Consider the following 16315-nt stretch of genomic DNA (forward strand, 5'->3'; position numbering starts at 1 on the left):
TATGCTCTGAGCGACTCAAACATGTTTAGTTTATTTTCCTTTTTCTGATTGTCCACTGTGAAAAATAAATCCGAGGAGTAAATTCAACTTATTTGAATCTGTGAAATCAACAATAAAGTCGTATCTAGTATTTAAAATATTTAAAAAAAATATGATTTTTCCCCCAAACATTGGGATTTTTATTAAATTCATTCACACCCAGAAAAAGATCTTATCTAGACTGTATTTCATTCTGTAGTTCAAAACTTCAACCACTATAATACCCATGGAATGGCTATATACAAAGACAAAATTAATGGGATTTTATTATTCATGTAAAAAAAAATACTCAGTTTAAACAAAGAAAGATCTTGCTTGATCAACATGAATAAGTTATGTAAGAAAGGGCTGTCTCGTTTTTTTTAACTAGATCCTGTGAAAAAAAATGTTTTTATCACTGTTGTTAATGAACGCCAGAAATTATACAATACACATGATAAATGCTTTTAACTTAGGTGTTTTATTTGTATAAGCAGTTTTGGTAAATGCACTTTTGCAAGAATATTTTTTAAACCTACTTTCGCCATAATTGAGTAAGAAATGTAATGGTAATTGTAATTGTAGACATTTTGATTTAAAAATTGAAAAGACCACAGATGCAAAATTCTAAAATATCTTCATAAGTCCACAGTGTAAAATAGAAACATTGATTAATGGCGGTTTTATACAATTCGTAGGGTTTAAGAATAACTTTAAATTAAACTATCAGGTGTCCGATAGTTGTGAAGGGAACATCTTGAATAGTTTGACCTCTGCTGGCCACAGAGTGCAAATTCATTTACAGTCCTAAATGATTGTTGTCCATATTTAGGATTTCTAACCGGATTCTGAATACTGTACTTATATACCCACGGTTGTGGGAGAAGTATTTGAAATCTACTCTTTCAATCAAAATAACACTTAGCTGAATGTGGCAATTCATCACTTAGTATAGCCTAAATGCACAATTTGATATGAAGAAAGAAAAAGTAAAGGGAGTGAATGAAAACACCAATATTTAATTACTCATACATTTCAGAGTGTTTATATAACAGGTGTACTTAATGACAATCGTTCATGGTTGATAAATGTAATTTGTACATCAATGCAAACGAGGAGTAAAATTCTGTGAAACTGATAGTGGAACGAAAATCGACTTTATAAGCCTATTCGAAAGAACAATACTTCAGCTTATATAAGTGTAGTATAAAAGACACCCCAGTGGGCTAAAAAAAACATCTCATGCATCTGACATTTGAACTCACACGGATTTACAATTTTTCCAACAAGTTGCCGTGTAAGAATCCTTGAGTCATTTGTGTCACATGAAAATCCCATCATGAAATTGGTCAACATGCGGCATGACAAAAATAAAAAGAAATTGCAGTAGTTAATTCTAATAGCAAAAAAAAAAGACACACAACAAATCACAAATTAATATATTTAGGATACAGACAATATATTATGCATGGGACACAGTTATACGATTGCACACACCACATTTTTTAAGTTGCATGTACAACATGAAATTAAATTAATTAAGTTCACACGCTACAGAAACGACTTAAATCATGTCAACAGTTTAACTATTCCACATAATGTCAGTTGGAGCTGGAGTGTGATGTCACATCATGAGCTGCCATGCCAAGAACACATCGTGCTTTCAGTGCCTTCAACACTACAGCTGCACTTTGCCTGATTGTGGCCTGACCGATGCCCAGAATGACTGTGCTACTTGAGAAGTACACTGTGATGACTGTCAAACATACCTGAGTGTTCAATACATTCTCTGTGAAGACGGAATAGATGAGTGACAGACCGGCATAGTGAGCATAGAATAAGATGTTGACCAGTCCTTGCACAATCCCAGTGATGGCGACTATCATCTGACTTCGGTACAATGGAGTGGTGAGGCGGCCGCCACTCTTTGCCATACTTCTCATGTGTCTCTGCAGGTAGTGGACCGTGGAAAAGCTGGAAACCATCATGGTCCAGAAACCAAGGAGGACAAAAAGTTGGGTGATGATAAAGCATGTGAGACCTTTGTAAAACGTTTCCTCTTTATGTTCAGTATGTGTATAATTGTTATAAGTGAGCGCTTTGACGTCATGCATCATCTCTACAAGAGCGAATGCATCAGTCACTGTAAATAGCACTACATGACTAACCAAAGTCACATAGATGATGGGCCCAATGTTTTTCTTTATCCATACGAAGAGAGCTTTCCGTGCAGGCACAATATGGATGTAGTGGTAGAAGGTTTGACAAACATAACATGTCATGCTACTGTGTGTGCAGTGAACCACAATTGTCCACAACACAAGCCGGCTTTGTTGATCCTTCGGCATACAGTATAGTACAATCGTAGAGCCGCTATAGATAATGGCACACCAGATCGTACTTCCAAGAAGGATTTTCACAAGAGGCTTGAGTCTTCGTCTGTTGACAAATAAGCTCAATCCATAGAAGATGTTTGCAGCAGCGACAAGTAGGACAAAAGGACCATTAGCCAGTACGAAGGTCTCCTCCTCCATACTCACAAGTCTGAAGTCCATCGCTGGTTTGGAAAAGGTAGGTCCTGTATCGCAGTGTGTTGAGGTCTCTTCAACACAAGCCTTATAGAGAGGTCTCATTGGAAACCAGGATCCACTGGTAAATGGGCCAGAACGGTTGTTACCACAATGGAAAGAAGCGTAGCCACGGCAGAGGAAAGAGAGGCACTGCAACGTAACACCTCACCTGTCAGCTTCCATACTGCAGAACCCTTAAAGAAATGTCTCCATAGGACATGTTTCACTTTGTAGCTTTAATAAGAAGCTTGAAAAATGACAATCAGATAATATACATACCTAATATGTGCCATCTTTGTTTTTGTGTCAAGCTTAAGCCACACCTGTGCAATTATCCTGCTGTCTAATCAGCATCTTCATCTGCCACACCTGTAGAGTGGCTGGATTATCTCTGCAATGGAAAAGCACTCACTAACACCGATTTAGACACATTTGTGAACAATATTTGAGAGAAATAGGCCTTTTGTGTTCATAGAAAAGGTCTGAGAACTTTGAGTTCAACTCTGGAAAAAATGGGAGCAAAAATAAAAGTGTTGCATTCATATTTTGGTCGAGTGTATTTACACAGCTGTTTTTGGTTGAATTATCAAAAATGTGGCAAAGAAAAGAACTGACCACTATACTGTGCAATACTTTTATTCAAATAAACACGTCTGACTAAAACGCCAGAATCAGACCATTAAAACAGAGAATAACAACAAAACGCACATAAAAATCTCAGTCCAATGCAGAAATAGCTAATTATAATACATCTTTACATTCAAATATTCATCAACAGTTCCTGGTACTTCACAAATGAAAATACTTACAAATATACACCCTTGTTTTCACACAAACTGAGGCACACATACACTTAAATCCACAGGTATATCCTTGTAAAGTCGACCAGTGTGTATGTGTGAGATGCTACATGTCACCAAGGCAGACATACTTTGAATAAATAAAGTTGAAATTACATCGCAAAGTCATTCCTCAGTTTCTGTTGTGCATCCTTCAGTGTTTTGATTTTTTAGATTAATGTTCCATCACTTCTTTAATGTAAAAGAAACGGAATATTTGCAAATCACAGCATTGACACACGCACGCCACATACGCGCACGCACGCACGCACGCACGCACGCACGCACGCACGCACGCACGCACGCACACACACACACACACACACACACACACACACACACACACACACACACACACACACACACACACACAGTCTCATTTCAGCACTTAGTGAACTACAGTATTAGTGTGTTTGCATGTTCTGGACGTGTTACTGCATGTCCTATTTTAGTGCAGTGTATTGTGTTTTTCCATATCACTCATGAGAATACAATTGTGCAAATTTTTCCAAACAAATCTGCACCGCAATACCAATCAGTCACAACATTAATCCGACAACGCGAGCAACAGAGAAGATGTAACTGCGATGGATTTCTTACATATAAACCAAAGCAAATGAGAATCAGTAGCTGAAACAACACACAGGACACTACAGCAGCACTGTAAAACATACATGGGTTTGAGGTTAATGAGCTTTAACATGCAAAAAAAAAACACTGAAATGGCAACACGGGAACACATTTTACTTGCAAAGAAATATTTACTTCCATAGGATGTGGCTAGCACACACACACGCATCCATGCATACACAAATGCACACATATACAAAACATACTTCGTGTGCAGCCCTGAACAATATTGGCCTATTCAAAAACAATGCAGCTCGCACATTAACGTCGTCCCTCATGATAGAAAACCATCACAACACACCTCAATTGTCAACATAAGAAGTGGTATTTTTCTGTGTGTGTATGTGTATAAGATGGGGCTATTAGAAGTAGTCTCGTCTCCTTGAATCGTCGCTGATGAAAGACGGGTTCCACTGGGCGGGGTAGATGCATGAGTGGCGAGAGCCTGGCAGGCCCGTGAACGGGTACAGGCCGTTTCTCTCCAGATCTGCGTTTCGTAAAGCGGGCTGGGATGGACAGAACAGAAAGAAAGGACAGTTTGCGACGCTGCCCTCAACAGACAGTTTCCTTCGGTATAATGACAGGATTTGGCTGGATTCGTACACAGAAAGAGAGTTTTAAGAAGAAAGAGAGAGAAGAACAGTTAGATGTTGACTTACTGAGTAGTAGATGTCAGTCATCTGCAGTAGGTTTTTGGTGCTGCCGTTTTCCTGCATCTCGATGGTTTCCCGGCCCCACTCCATGGATATCCGATTATTTTTTGGGAAGTCTGCGTACGGGGACATCTGCAGATCTCCACTCTTGAAGATGATCTTATTAATATCATTTTTGTCTCGTCTGAAAGAGCAAACATTTCAATAGTTCATTTATTACATCAGTTAATCGATGCTGTGTGACTTTAAGAACAATGGGGATTTTCACGCTAACAGTGAAAGCTGTCTTACTTGCAGCATGTGACAATAAGAGCGATGATGAGAATGAGGAGCAGGGCGCCTCCTGCTGGCGACACCACCACAGCAATCAGCTTGTAAACTGCAGTCAAATAAAAACACAAACGTTCTACAAAAAAGCACGCATTTTAAAAGCATTTCAGATTTTATACCTGCCTTTTACTGTCACTTACAGTTTCCACAGTTAAAGCCTCCGAATCCAAACATACACCTATAAAGTAGAAAAAGAATCTGATTTTAACATCTCAATGAAACTACAGTGACATTATTCAAAAAAACAAACAAAACAAAAAACGACAAAGGAAGCAAAGCTTACGGAACACATGTGCCATTTTGCAGCTTGTAACCGTCTCCACACTCTGAAACAAAAGGTTTGTTTTGTAAGTTTGAGTCATAACATTTGTTATTTAAGCACTATTTGCATTCTTTTCACATGTCAGGCTTTTATTTCACGTTTACCCCAAATAAAGCAAAAAATCTGACGTGGGTGCCAGTGCTTGTTTTTCTTTGGGGGGGTAAACAAAAATAAAATGCTGGATCAAAATGAGCTCACCTAAGCAAGACAAATCCTCGGGATTGTGCTTGTAGTATCCTGGAAGACACTGGCAGTACGCTGTGCCACTGCTGTCGCTGCAGGTGGAGCGCTCGGTGTCACACTGAGTCTTCTGAGCCACACAAAGACTCTCCACTAGAATATGACACATGATATAATATTTAATCAATATCGAAAAGAAAACTGTTTTTTACTTCTGCTTATTTACGCTGAAGTGACATTGCTGATATTTCCATCACCCTCCAGGGCTGAGAAGAGAATCATTTATGGATCAACGCTCCCCCCTGGTGGTGAGAGAAATATCCTGTATTGCTTCAGCTTCAATTTCCCCCCTATCAGCTGTACAACATGTGAACGACATCAAATCAATCAAAACCACCACAGGTCGTGATGACACTCTCTGTCGTGGTCTCGGATGGCTGTACTCACTGTGGTAGGTGAGCTGGTGGTGCAGGACCATCCGGCAGTGGGTCAGAGACGAGCTGCAGTTTCCCAGAGACATCTGGATGCTGTTGTAGACCTCAGCGGTCGTCACATCAGTGGAGATGGTAAACATGTTGACTGCCAAGATGTGAACTCCGTTCTCCTCTCTGTGGGGGGGGGATCTGAGGTCGGCGAAGAGCACTTGTTTGGCCTCGTACTTTTGCACTCTATATAACATTACAAGTCTCTGCACACATTCAGATGCATAAGAGAGTAACTTTTGCACTAGAAACTACAAACATAATCTGATATTTAACACCAAAATTTGGATCCTTCAGGTCATGAACGGTGGGAAATAAAACAACAATTTCTTTTTTAAATATATATATATATATATTTTTTTTTTTTTTTTTTTTAAATGTAGACAATTTTAATAGCTTAGCGATCGCATGAACATACCTGTTGCTCAGTGTTGAACGGCTGTAACCTCTGAGGACTGACAACGACATGTTGAGCTGCAGCAAGAGCAGGCAGACAGATATAAAACAAACCAATTTGTTGGGGATTATCTCATAAATGAGCAGAGAAGATGCAGTGGGATGGACTTGTGTCTCACCAGCTGAATGATCTCTCTCTGGATCTCATGCATGGTGGCAGCCCTGAAGCTGCTGTGGTCATGTGGGAGTCTGTTAACACTGAACGTCCCCAGGAATGTCTTTGCTTTGGGATGACAATGAAACATCATCAGTGAATCCAGACATAAAAAAAAAAAAACCTTGCAAGGAGTAATGTCCAGACTATACTTGTATGTAAAGCTGCATTACCTCTGGTGCATGTGCGTCCATCCTCAAGGTCGTAACCGAGAGGACATTCACAGCTGAAGGACCCTGGTGTATTAACACATCTGGAGCCCACAGGGCAGAGATCCTGCTCGCACTCATCCACGTCTGAACACACAGCACATGCAGGCCGTCATAACTCCACTGACCACAAAGGTAGTCACTGTAACTTAACAGGATAAAGAATACAAGCTCACCCTGGCTGCAGGTGGGTCCCGTCCATGCCTGCTGGCAGTGACATGTGAACTGATGGCTTTTATAGCTCACACACATCCCTCCGTTCACACAAGGGTTTGACACACAGGGGTTCCCTGGAGTTCAGAAAGGGGAGATTGCATGTTTAAAAAGTAGGAGGAAAAAATGACCCAGTCCTAAAAACACACAAGCAGAGCTGCTTCAAATGGGTTTTCTGTATGGATTGTGATGCTTGCTGTGAAAATTGTGATCTGAACCTGGATACATGGGGGTTTGCATTAGAGCGATGAATGGTTGGTAGGAAAAGTATGAGACCAGCTATGCTGTGTGTTGAAAAGAGAGTTGCATTGACCCCAAGCCTAAGTATTTTACATATAGGATATTGAGGATTTTACCAGAAGCCACCACAATGGAACAGATTGAGAGCGAGAGCATCTGAAAGACGGGTGCTGTTGGACAAATTGGTGGGTAAGTGAGAGAAGAGGTTGTGATGGTTTTGTCATGTATCCAAGAGGGATTAAAGCTATGTAGGGAAATCAATGCTGAGGATGGAGGGGAAGAGGAGTCCAGTGAGGATGCAGTGCAGGAGGACATGCAGGTTCTCTGTGATAAACATTTGTCACTCTTAAAACTACTCAAGTATCGAGCACATTAAGAATTGTTTTCCTTCGCTGTCATCACTTGAGCAGACTTCAAATATCTAAATACATTTATAGAAGTATGAGACACTCAGCCAATTTCAGACAATCTGTAGACATCATAGTGATTTTTTTAATATTAATTATTTATTATGAAACTAATTATATATTATCTGAAATAAAACTCTGATTCGACAAACTTAATTCTGAGGCAAGATTTTGGACTTTCAACACTGCGTATTCATAATGAAGTCAAACAGTGACTTCGGCAAAGAGGAATACACACACACGTGAAAGATTGAAGTTTAAAGACGACTCACAGTGTGATGTTGGCAGTTTGGGGAGTTGGACGTCTGTGGGCGGTGTGGTCACCACCACTGTAGTTCCTCTATCAGCCGGTTCAATGGGTGTGTGCTGCACATCTGGAGCTCGCGTCGTGCTCTCGGCGGGGGCGGTTGTGATGTACTGGCTCTGAGCCGTGGTGAGTCTCTCGGGTCCCGTGCTTGTTTCAGTCCGCAGTGTGGTGGCGTTTGTGGGTGTGGCCACCCCGCTGTAGGATCCCTGCGTTTGGCTGGGTGAAGCAGGGAGAGTGGCCTGTGTTGTAGAGGTCTGCGCTGCCAGGATAGCGTCTGGAGTCGAGCGAGCGGTGTAAGGGACGCTGGTTTCAGTTGAAGAACCGACAGTGGCGCTTCTCGAGGTGGTGCTCAAACTTGAGGATAAGGTTGAAAGGAGAGGAAGGGCGGTGCTGGGAGTGGTGGCGGTTGTGGTGGTGAAGAGCGTCGCTTTGAAGGTGTCTTCCTCAGTCGTGTGGGATCTGGTAAAGAGACAACCACAACTGTCAAGTGTTTCACTCCCTCTACACACAAAAAAAAAGGATGACCTAGAGTTAATTTAGCATTAAATAAATTTACTATCAATCCATTTATTCATTGTCTTTAACAACTATCTCGGGGGTTTCAGGATGAAGCCTCTCACATCTCATACTGGACAAAAAGGCAACTAACAAGGAGGCCATGAACCTGGAATCAAACCTCGTTGGACTTGCTTTACATGCAACCCCAAGTATTTACTCAAAATACTGTAATAAGTTAATTCAATAAGCTACTACTATATGTGTATATGTTTTATTTTAGCATGAAACATACCGCTCTGTGACAGTAACAGGGCTGGTGGACAGAAAGGCATCAGTAACCACCGCTGGCATTTCCGTAACAGCTTCATCTGTTTCAGACGTGCTACTGCTGACCGTCGAGGGCCCTGCAGTCAGACCCAAACCCACGTCATCCTCTCTGGTGTTGGAAAACCTCCTCTCAGTGTCCTCCTGGGTGCTTGAGCTGTGGAGTTCAGTGTAGGACTCTGTGGAGGCCTCAACACTGGAGGTGGACCCCTGGTCTGTCCCTGAGACATTGAAAGCTCCTCCCACAGATGAGGTGAAGGGAGGAGTGGAGGAGGAAACGGACACCTCCGCTTGGTCAGTGCTGGCCTCCGTCAGCCGGAGAGACGGCGTCGAGTCAGAAGACTCCGCTGATGTGTGCTGATGCTCGGTGGCATTAGGTTCTTCAGTTAAACTCTGGGTTTCTCTGGGCCAGACTGGACTCCCGCTCTCTGTGAAGGTCCCCCCGAATGAGCCGGTCACATGCTGGCTCGTTGTTTCTCCTCCATCAGTCCTTGTGGACGGGGCGCTGTGGGTGTACTCCTCAGTCTCTGCGGGCCTTGGCGGAATACCCCCGGTGGAGGGAGGCTGATGGGATTCAGAGTCTTCTGTGAAGGCAGATGAGGTGCTGTTGTTGGAGGAGGAGGTGACAGACAGGAGGGTCCTCTCCCCTGCCCGGCCGATGGTGGTGGTGTAGCTGCTGTCTGTGAGGGCGGCCGTCTGTGACGACAAAGCTGAGGCGTCCTCCAGTCTGAGGGTGGTGTCTGGGCTGTCTTGGGGCATGTGGGCCTCCCCTGTAAACATCCAGGACACGGCCTCCCAAGACACAGCATGGGAGACGCCTGGCATCTGGTCTGTGTTAGTGAAGTCCTCCCAGTCCCCCTTGCTGCTGCTGCTGCTGCTGCTGCTGCTGCTGCTGCTGCTGCTGCTGCTACTGCTACTGCTGCTACTGCTACTGCTGCTACTGCTGCTGCTGCTGCTGCTGCTGCTGCTGCTACTGCTGCTACTGCTGCTGCTGCTGCTGCTACTCTCAGTGGTGGTAACAAGGATGGAGGTGAGTGACTCAGTGGACAAACTGATGGGCTCCAGGGACCTGCTGTTTGTTTCTGTAAAAGTTTGTGTCCACCGAGTGTCTGTAAATAGAGAAACAACATTACTCAATACCTCAGACAAACATGTAATAATTATTTGAAATGAGACAAAAAGTTACTTCGATAAACAAGAACTGTTTTTATCATTGAAATCATTTTAAAGACTCAGTTAAACTGATGCGCTATATAACAGTCACTGATTAAAAAGGCCCAAACCAAAAAAAAACAACAAAACTGCATGATATATACAAATATTTTCAGAGTTCTCTGTAAAAAGTGCCTTGAAGTGTTGTATATGGCGCTACAGACATGACATTGCATTGAACATCTACAATTTCTGATTCCATCTTTTCAACTGAAATACTTTTACTACTTTTAACTAACTAAAGAAGTTAATTCCGACACTAAAATGTGCACGGATCTCTTGATTTGTGATGTTCAGAGGAATCCTGACGATGTTCAGATGTTCAGACTTCTGTTGCCTTTTCCTAAATTACTGCATTACCTGTCTTGTCATGGTGATTAAAAGTACAAATAAATAAATAAGTCATACGTCCATAAACACAACCATTCATCCACACATACAAATAAGTTAGTAATTCAGTAATAAATAGCAGCGCAGCATTATTAATTGTGAATTGTTTTAAGTATTGTGTCATCTCTTCTGCTTACTGTGTCTAATTATCATTTTGTCACTTCATTTTCAGTTATGAATAAAAGTATTTCCACAAACTGCTGATTCTTTTAAAGAGGTCCTAAAAACATTCCTATTTTGCAGCTCTTGTTGATTTCTGCTACTGCTTTGTGTTTTAAATTGCTGCTTTTAGCCTATATTGTTGTTTTTAGCACTTTGAGATTCACAAATGTATAGTGCAAAACAGAAAAAATGCATTATTACTATCATTAGTATTATTATTAGTAGTATTTTCATAATCATTCCGGTTTTTTTTCACTTGATTGAGATGCAGTTAGATATTGAACAAGCGATTCAACTGAATAGAGTAAACTAAAGCAAGCGGTTAGTGACATAGTGATATTGAAAACACAACTAGCTTATTACATCTTGTGTTTATCATCCTGCTCTAAAAGTATTTGCACTGACTGGATACTTAATTGCCTCTTCCAGTATTTTATTTATATTCATTTGAGCTGCTGCCACAAGAGGGTGCTCTACTAACTCTATGTGACTCCACCAGACTTTAGAAAGTGACAAGAAGCTGTCAGATTTTTTTTTTTTTTTTTTACTTTGGGTGGAGAACAACTGGCAGCCAGTTCGTCTACTCTAACAATGGCTTGAAGTCCTAAATATGGTGGTGACTGTCTCTGTTGGGATTCAGCCACTTCCTTCCTAAAGCTGAGTGAGCACTGGGCACCGGCAGAAAGCTGTCGGAGCGGATCTAGGTGTGTGTGTGTTGGTTTTCAAAGTCTTTTTGTCAACTGTTTAGTCCCACAAAAAAGACCATGAAGTGAATGCCAACAAAAGAATGTTGCCTTGCAGTCGACACTGTAGTTTTAGATGCATATTTGGCATTTTGCCTTTTTACTTTTGACACACAACAAAAATCCCTGGCCAAAGCATCCAATGACAATGCTTCAGTTTGAATCAATAAGTCTCAGACGACAATGGACCTAACCTATCCTGAAGTGTCCTTGAACACCTAAAAAGAAACTGGATTTCTTTGTTAATCATTTCACTTCAGACCAAGGCCTCAATTTAAACATTCAATACAAATGATTTGCTTTAATTCTTAAGGTAGCCGTTTCATACAATCCCCATTTCAAGAATATGTGGACATCCAAGCAATCACTTACTTCAGTCAAAGGAAAATAGAATGAAAATACTGATTTTTATAATCATTTTAATATATCATATATCATATCATAATAAACCAATCTGGGTATATTTTGAAGCTCAGACTGTCACAACTTAACACTTAACACACAACAAAACATGTTAAAACTAACTCTTATTTCATTCATACTGTGGCCAAACATTGTATCAGTCTACAAATTAACTGTATTTACTGGTTTCAATCAGATTTTTTTTGCTGGCTGAAAACTGCCCACATAATAAATTGTACACACGTCCTGTACATATTTTCCATTTCGTACTCGCATTGACGGCAGCGTTCAGGTGAGTATCCCACAGACTGCACAGAGGCTCTTAGGTACTTAAACACATGTCAGCAGGGCATGGGAGTGTGTGTGAGATCTTTCTTATCTGAAGGGATTTTGTCCTCCCGTCACTCACTCACTGTGCTATCCGACAGCATTTCGACTGGCTGGACTCCAGCAGTGAAACAACAGCACCTCTCCAGGATGAGAGCCAGAGGCACCGGCAGCGGCCAGCTAATGGAGGCAAGGGGCTCAACTGCAGAGCAGCCCGTCAGCCCACCGAGAGTCGACGGAGAAAAGTGGGCCACCACACTTTCTTTTCCTCTTTCGTAATTTCATTTTCGTACCGCTGGATCCCGTCTGGGCAAACAAACTCAGACCGGAACGTCGTGTTGGCAACCAGAGATGGACACTCCCTGGTCTGCTGCTGTTTATCTCTCAGCTGTTAACATGGCCGTCAGTGTTGTCTCCCGACATCTGTTGTACTTCTGGAACTCTGCTGCTCACATATTAGGCAAACACATTTAGCACTATAATAAGCCGACATTTATGAATTGTGAATGAGCTGCCTGATGTTTCATGAGCCAGGTCAAAAGGGGACCGCGTTCTATCTTCATCACCAGACACCTTGGAGCGGAACGTTCGGGTGAGGCGATTCAGAGGGGACTCGTCCGGAGGAAAGTGAATCATTTGAGTCTTATCTTTCCTTTGCAGCATCTGTGCAGCACTCAGTGTGAAGTCATTACGACCGTGAAACTGCACTGAGGCAACTCCCACTATGATTGTGTGGATGTGTGAATCCAGGCCGTGCATGTTGAAATGTAGCACCCCCCCCACATGTGCAACTCATAATGGCAAAAATTCATGTCCATATATATATCAGCAAGTCGCAATACATAGGGAGCTTCTGTCAAAATATACATTTGACATTTCACTAAACTAAAGCCATCCAAAGCATTTCATGTTCATATACTTATGTTACATATTAAGACAATAGTGCAGGTTTGAGCCACAACGCTTCGTTGATGCATAGATTACTGCAGTGATGTGAGCAAAGGTTCAAAACAGCTACAGCGTCCTCAAAAGGGAGACAATTCTGTCCCTTTACTGAAGTGCAGCCTTATGAAACCCGTACAAATTAAAATAAATCAACATATCTATTCTTATACAACAACACAATATAAATATGTTTCCAGCCTTCCGAGTAACACTGTCATCAGCCATTTTAAATGTATCAATAGCTACAGCTATTTAATATCTTATAGCTGTTTTTGGAGATGATAATACCAGTGGCAAGATGTGAAATTTGCTTCCCTGAAACCACGGCTTATTTGTTTTGTTTTGTTTAGTCCTCTTCTTGGTTCAATTTATAGTATTAGGGTCTGCTCAACAAATGATTGGACAATTTTTTCCGTCTGATTTGTTTAGAGCTAAGGCTTGAAAATGAAAGTCGTCTGTGCTCCTGCTTCAACGTTCACCAGGTGGAATGAAAAAAAAAAATCCTTCAGGTGCTGTTTGTCTTGTACAAGCAACACCTTGACAGATGAGAAAGCAAGACGCTTGACTACTGCTTCTTTATAATTGGTGTTGAGCTTTTAAAACGAAAGGAAACAAAAATATGCCAGGTTTGATGCATCTGTTCCCCACATGTCAGAATAGTACGTGAAGAAAGGAGGTCGGCGTCAACAGAAGCACCTGATCTTCAACAGGAAACAAGTGTCACATTCAGTCAAGTCGGAGTGAAGATGAAGAGATGTGGAGAACATTACAGGGGCTTAACTTGCATGTCTGTAAGCAATTACTGCCGACTGGGCAAACAATGTTCTCAGAGAGGCAAAGTGAGTGGGAACCAGCTTGATGAATGAAGGTTGCCTCACCAAAGACGCCACATACATCTGGGACTGGTTCACATTACGAGTCAAAGGTACATGGACCCTCCATCTGAGATTAGAACTCCAGAAATGTGCAATCTGAGCACCTCTTATGCCGAAGTAGATCTGAGCTGATTATTGTGAGTCTGATTAACTCGGACGTGAGCAACTGGCTGCCTGTTGACCGCATGCAGCCACCGTCCTAATTGTTTGGTTGCCTGTGAGCAAATTACCAAAAAAAAAAAAAATCCAAAAAAAGGATTTGTTTCCGCTGTGATGGGGTAAGGAAGGTCATTTGAACTACATTTGAGCCTGAGATTAATCAGTTACTCTGTAATTACTCAATGCATCATGGTGAACAATATCAATTAAATGCATACTGATTGCTTATAGAGAAATACAGTTAATAATAATAATGCATGGGTTTTATAAAGACACTTTACATTGCACTATTTTGTCCCCAGACGGGAATCAAACCAGCAACCTTCCGATTAGGAGACGAGCGCCATGCCGCCCCTGAGTTAGTTCTTAAATTAGTAGACATAATCCTCAAACAGCCCTGTGATGAAGCCGTTTGTTGACATTATTTGACCCTCTGACAGAAAGACATCAATCATCAGGCTCTTCTCTTGTGGAATCAGATCCCAGTTTTAGATCGCTGCTTTTAGAGCTCAGTTTAGAGTTCAGGCTGGAAGGAGTCACCTTGAACCCCTTTCTTATTAAGCTGCTTTGGGTTTAGACTGATAGGACGCTGCGCTTTCTACCCTCAACAAGTCTGCAGTATGATGATGCTGAAAGCAGAAAGTTGCCACTTCCAAATGTGACTCTGCTGTACATTTATTTGTGGTAAAAGGGAGCTTTTCTTTCTATCAGTGCATGTGGAATTGTGGATTCGTATTCTATATGTAATTTGAAGTGATCGACGTGACGTCAATAAAAACCTTTCAAAAGTAGGAATAAGAAATTTTACTGCTACTGTCCAGACAAATATAACCATAAGAAGATGTTTCAATGATGTAAATATAAACAGTCCGGGGGACAAAACTGGCCAGATAGACCAGCCCGCCGGAGGACTTAGTTAAATGTGATGAAAAATTAAAAAGGCCATACATGTATTTTTATTGCCATTAAAAATAACTACTGTTGCTCATTTAAAGAAAGGGGATTTCTATGTTTTACTAAGAGCATTGGACACGGCCAAACAATATCCCTACAGCTTGTGAAGGAAGATCACCATTTGGTGAGGGGGAGTTTGCAAAAAGAGGTTTTAGACATTTGATTGTTTTGCACAAGAAGGTATACTTGAAAATGTTATGATGCTGAAATTTTACCCAGTAAATTTCAACTTCTTCAGGTTTTATTAAAGATATTACAATTGCATGTAAGCTGTAAGAAATGTAAGAACTAAAGTGTTGACTCCAACACGACTGTGAATACTGTGGCCCCTGTAATAAATGAGTTTTATGGGGCTTGTTTTAAGGGTTTTCAGTGCCTAAATGTGGGCCATCAAACCTAACAAATTAAAGTGGTTTCATTGATTTAAATCATGAAGTTTAATCAAATACTTTAATGAAATACTTTTTTCTTTTTTTTTTTTTTAACCCAGAACAGCATGCATTAAATAAGAAACCTTTACTTGGGCTTAATGCAAATATCCTTATGGTACCAGAAGAGGCTAATCAGGAATAATAGCGTTTCTCTTGGGCTGGTTTTATACACTTTGCAGACCGTGATTGAGATCGGTCCCACTGGGCTCTGCGGGCCTCTCACAGCGGGTCTTACCGGGGTCTGCAGCCGGAGTCTCGGCACTGAGAGAGAGCAGCGTGCTCCTCTGTGATGGAGACAAACTCTCGCTGGAGGAAGAAGTTGAATTGTTCTCCAAGTTTCCGAGTTCGTCTGTGGACGTTGAGTGATAAAATCCCTCCGTGGTGGTGCTGGTGCTGGAGTTGTTATCGGGGGTCCCCGCACCGAGGGGCCCCGGCAGAGCCAGCAGGAGCACCGCCACAGACACACCGAAAAACCACGTTTCCATGATCCTCAACGCCCCGAAGCGGCGGCCGATTGTTTCCAGTGAGTGCCGGGGAGACTCCCGGGGACACCATGGGAGGAGCCGCCGCGGCTTCTGGGGGACGTTTTGGGGAGAGGAAACGAATAAATCCCGGTGGAGGTCCGGAGGAGATCCGCGGCTTCAGGTGGCGGGGAACGGAAGATAACAGAGCCCGGGCTGCAGGCTGTTATCACGGCGTAGGAGCCCGGGCTCCTCCTCCTCCTCCTCACTCTCTCTCTCTCTCACACACACACGCACACACACACACACACACACACACACACACACGCACACACACACACACACACACACACACACACACACACACACACAGCAGGTGTCGGAAGACAGTGTCGTAAAGTAACGCGTTCCTGCAGCAGTAA

General features: G+C 42.0%; 1 protein-coding gene across 2 annotated transcripts; it reads right to left on the reverse strand.

Moving 5' to 3' along the window:
- Positions 1-3217: 3217 nt before the first annotated feature.
- Positions 3218-16077, reverse strand: heg1 (heart development protein with EGF-like domains 1). 2 transcript variants are annotated; one of them, XM_080497570.1, is made up of 14 exons: positions 15668-16077; positions 8801-9941; positions 7976-8469; positions 7020-7133; positions 6808-6930; positions 6600-6703; positions 6443-6498; positions 5990-6150; positions 5561-5695; positions 5324-5366; positions 5181-5218; positions 5002-5089; positions 4717-4894; positions 3218-4563 (listed from the first exon to the last, which is right to left on the reverse strand). In XM_080497570.1, exons 1-14 carry the CDS (start codon positions 15915-15917, stop codon positions 4420-4422), a joined length of 3069 nt encoding a protein of 1022 aa, XP_080353696.1. In that variant the 5' UTR covers positions 15918-16077; the 3' UTR covers positions 3218-4419. The 2 variants fall into 2 exon arrangements, with proteins under 2 accessions (XP_080353696.1, XP_080353695.1); XM_080497569.1 differs by having other exon boundaries at positions 5990-6165.
- Between the last annotated feature and the right edge of the window lie 238 nt (positions 16078-16315).

The sequence above is a fragment of the Blennius ocellaris genome, assembly GCF_963422515.1.
Source record: "Blennius ocellaris genome assembly, chromosome: 6".
Lineage (NCBI taxonomy): Eukaryota > Metazoa > Chordata > Actinopteri > Blenniiformes > Blenniidae > Blennius > Blennius ocellaris.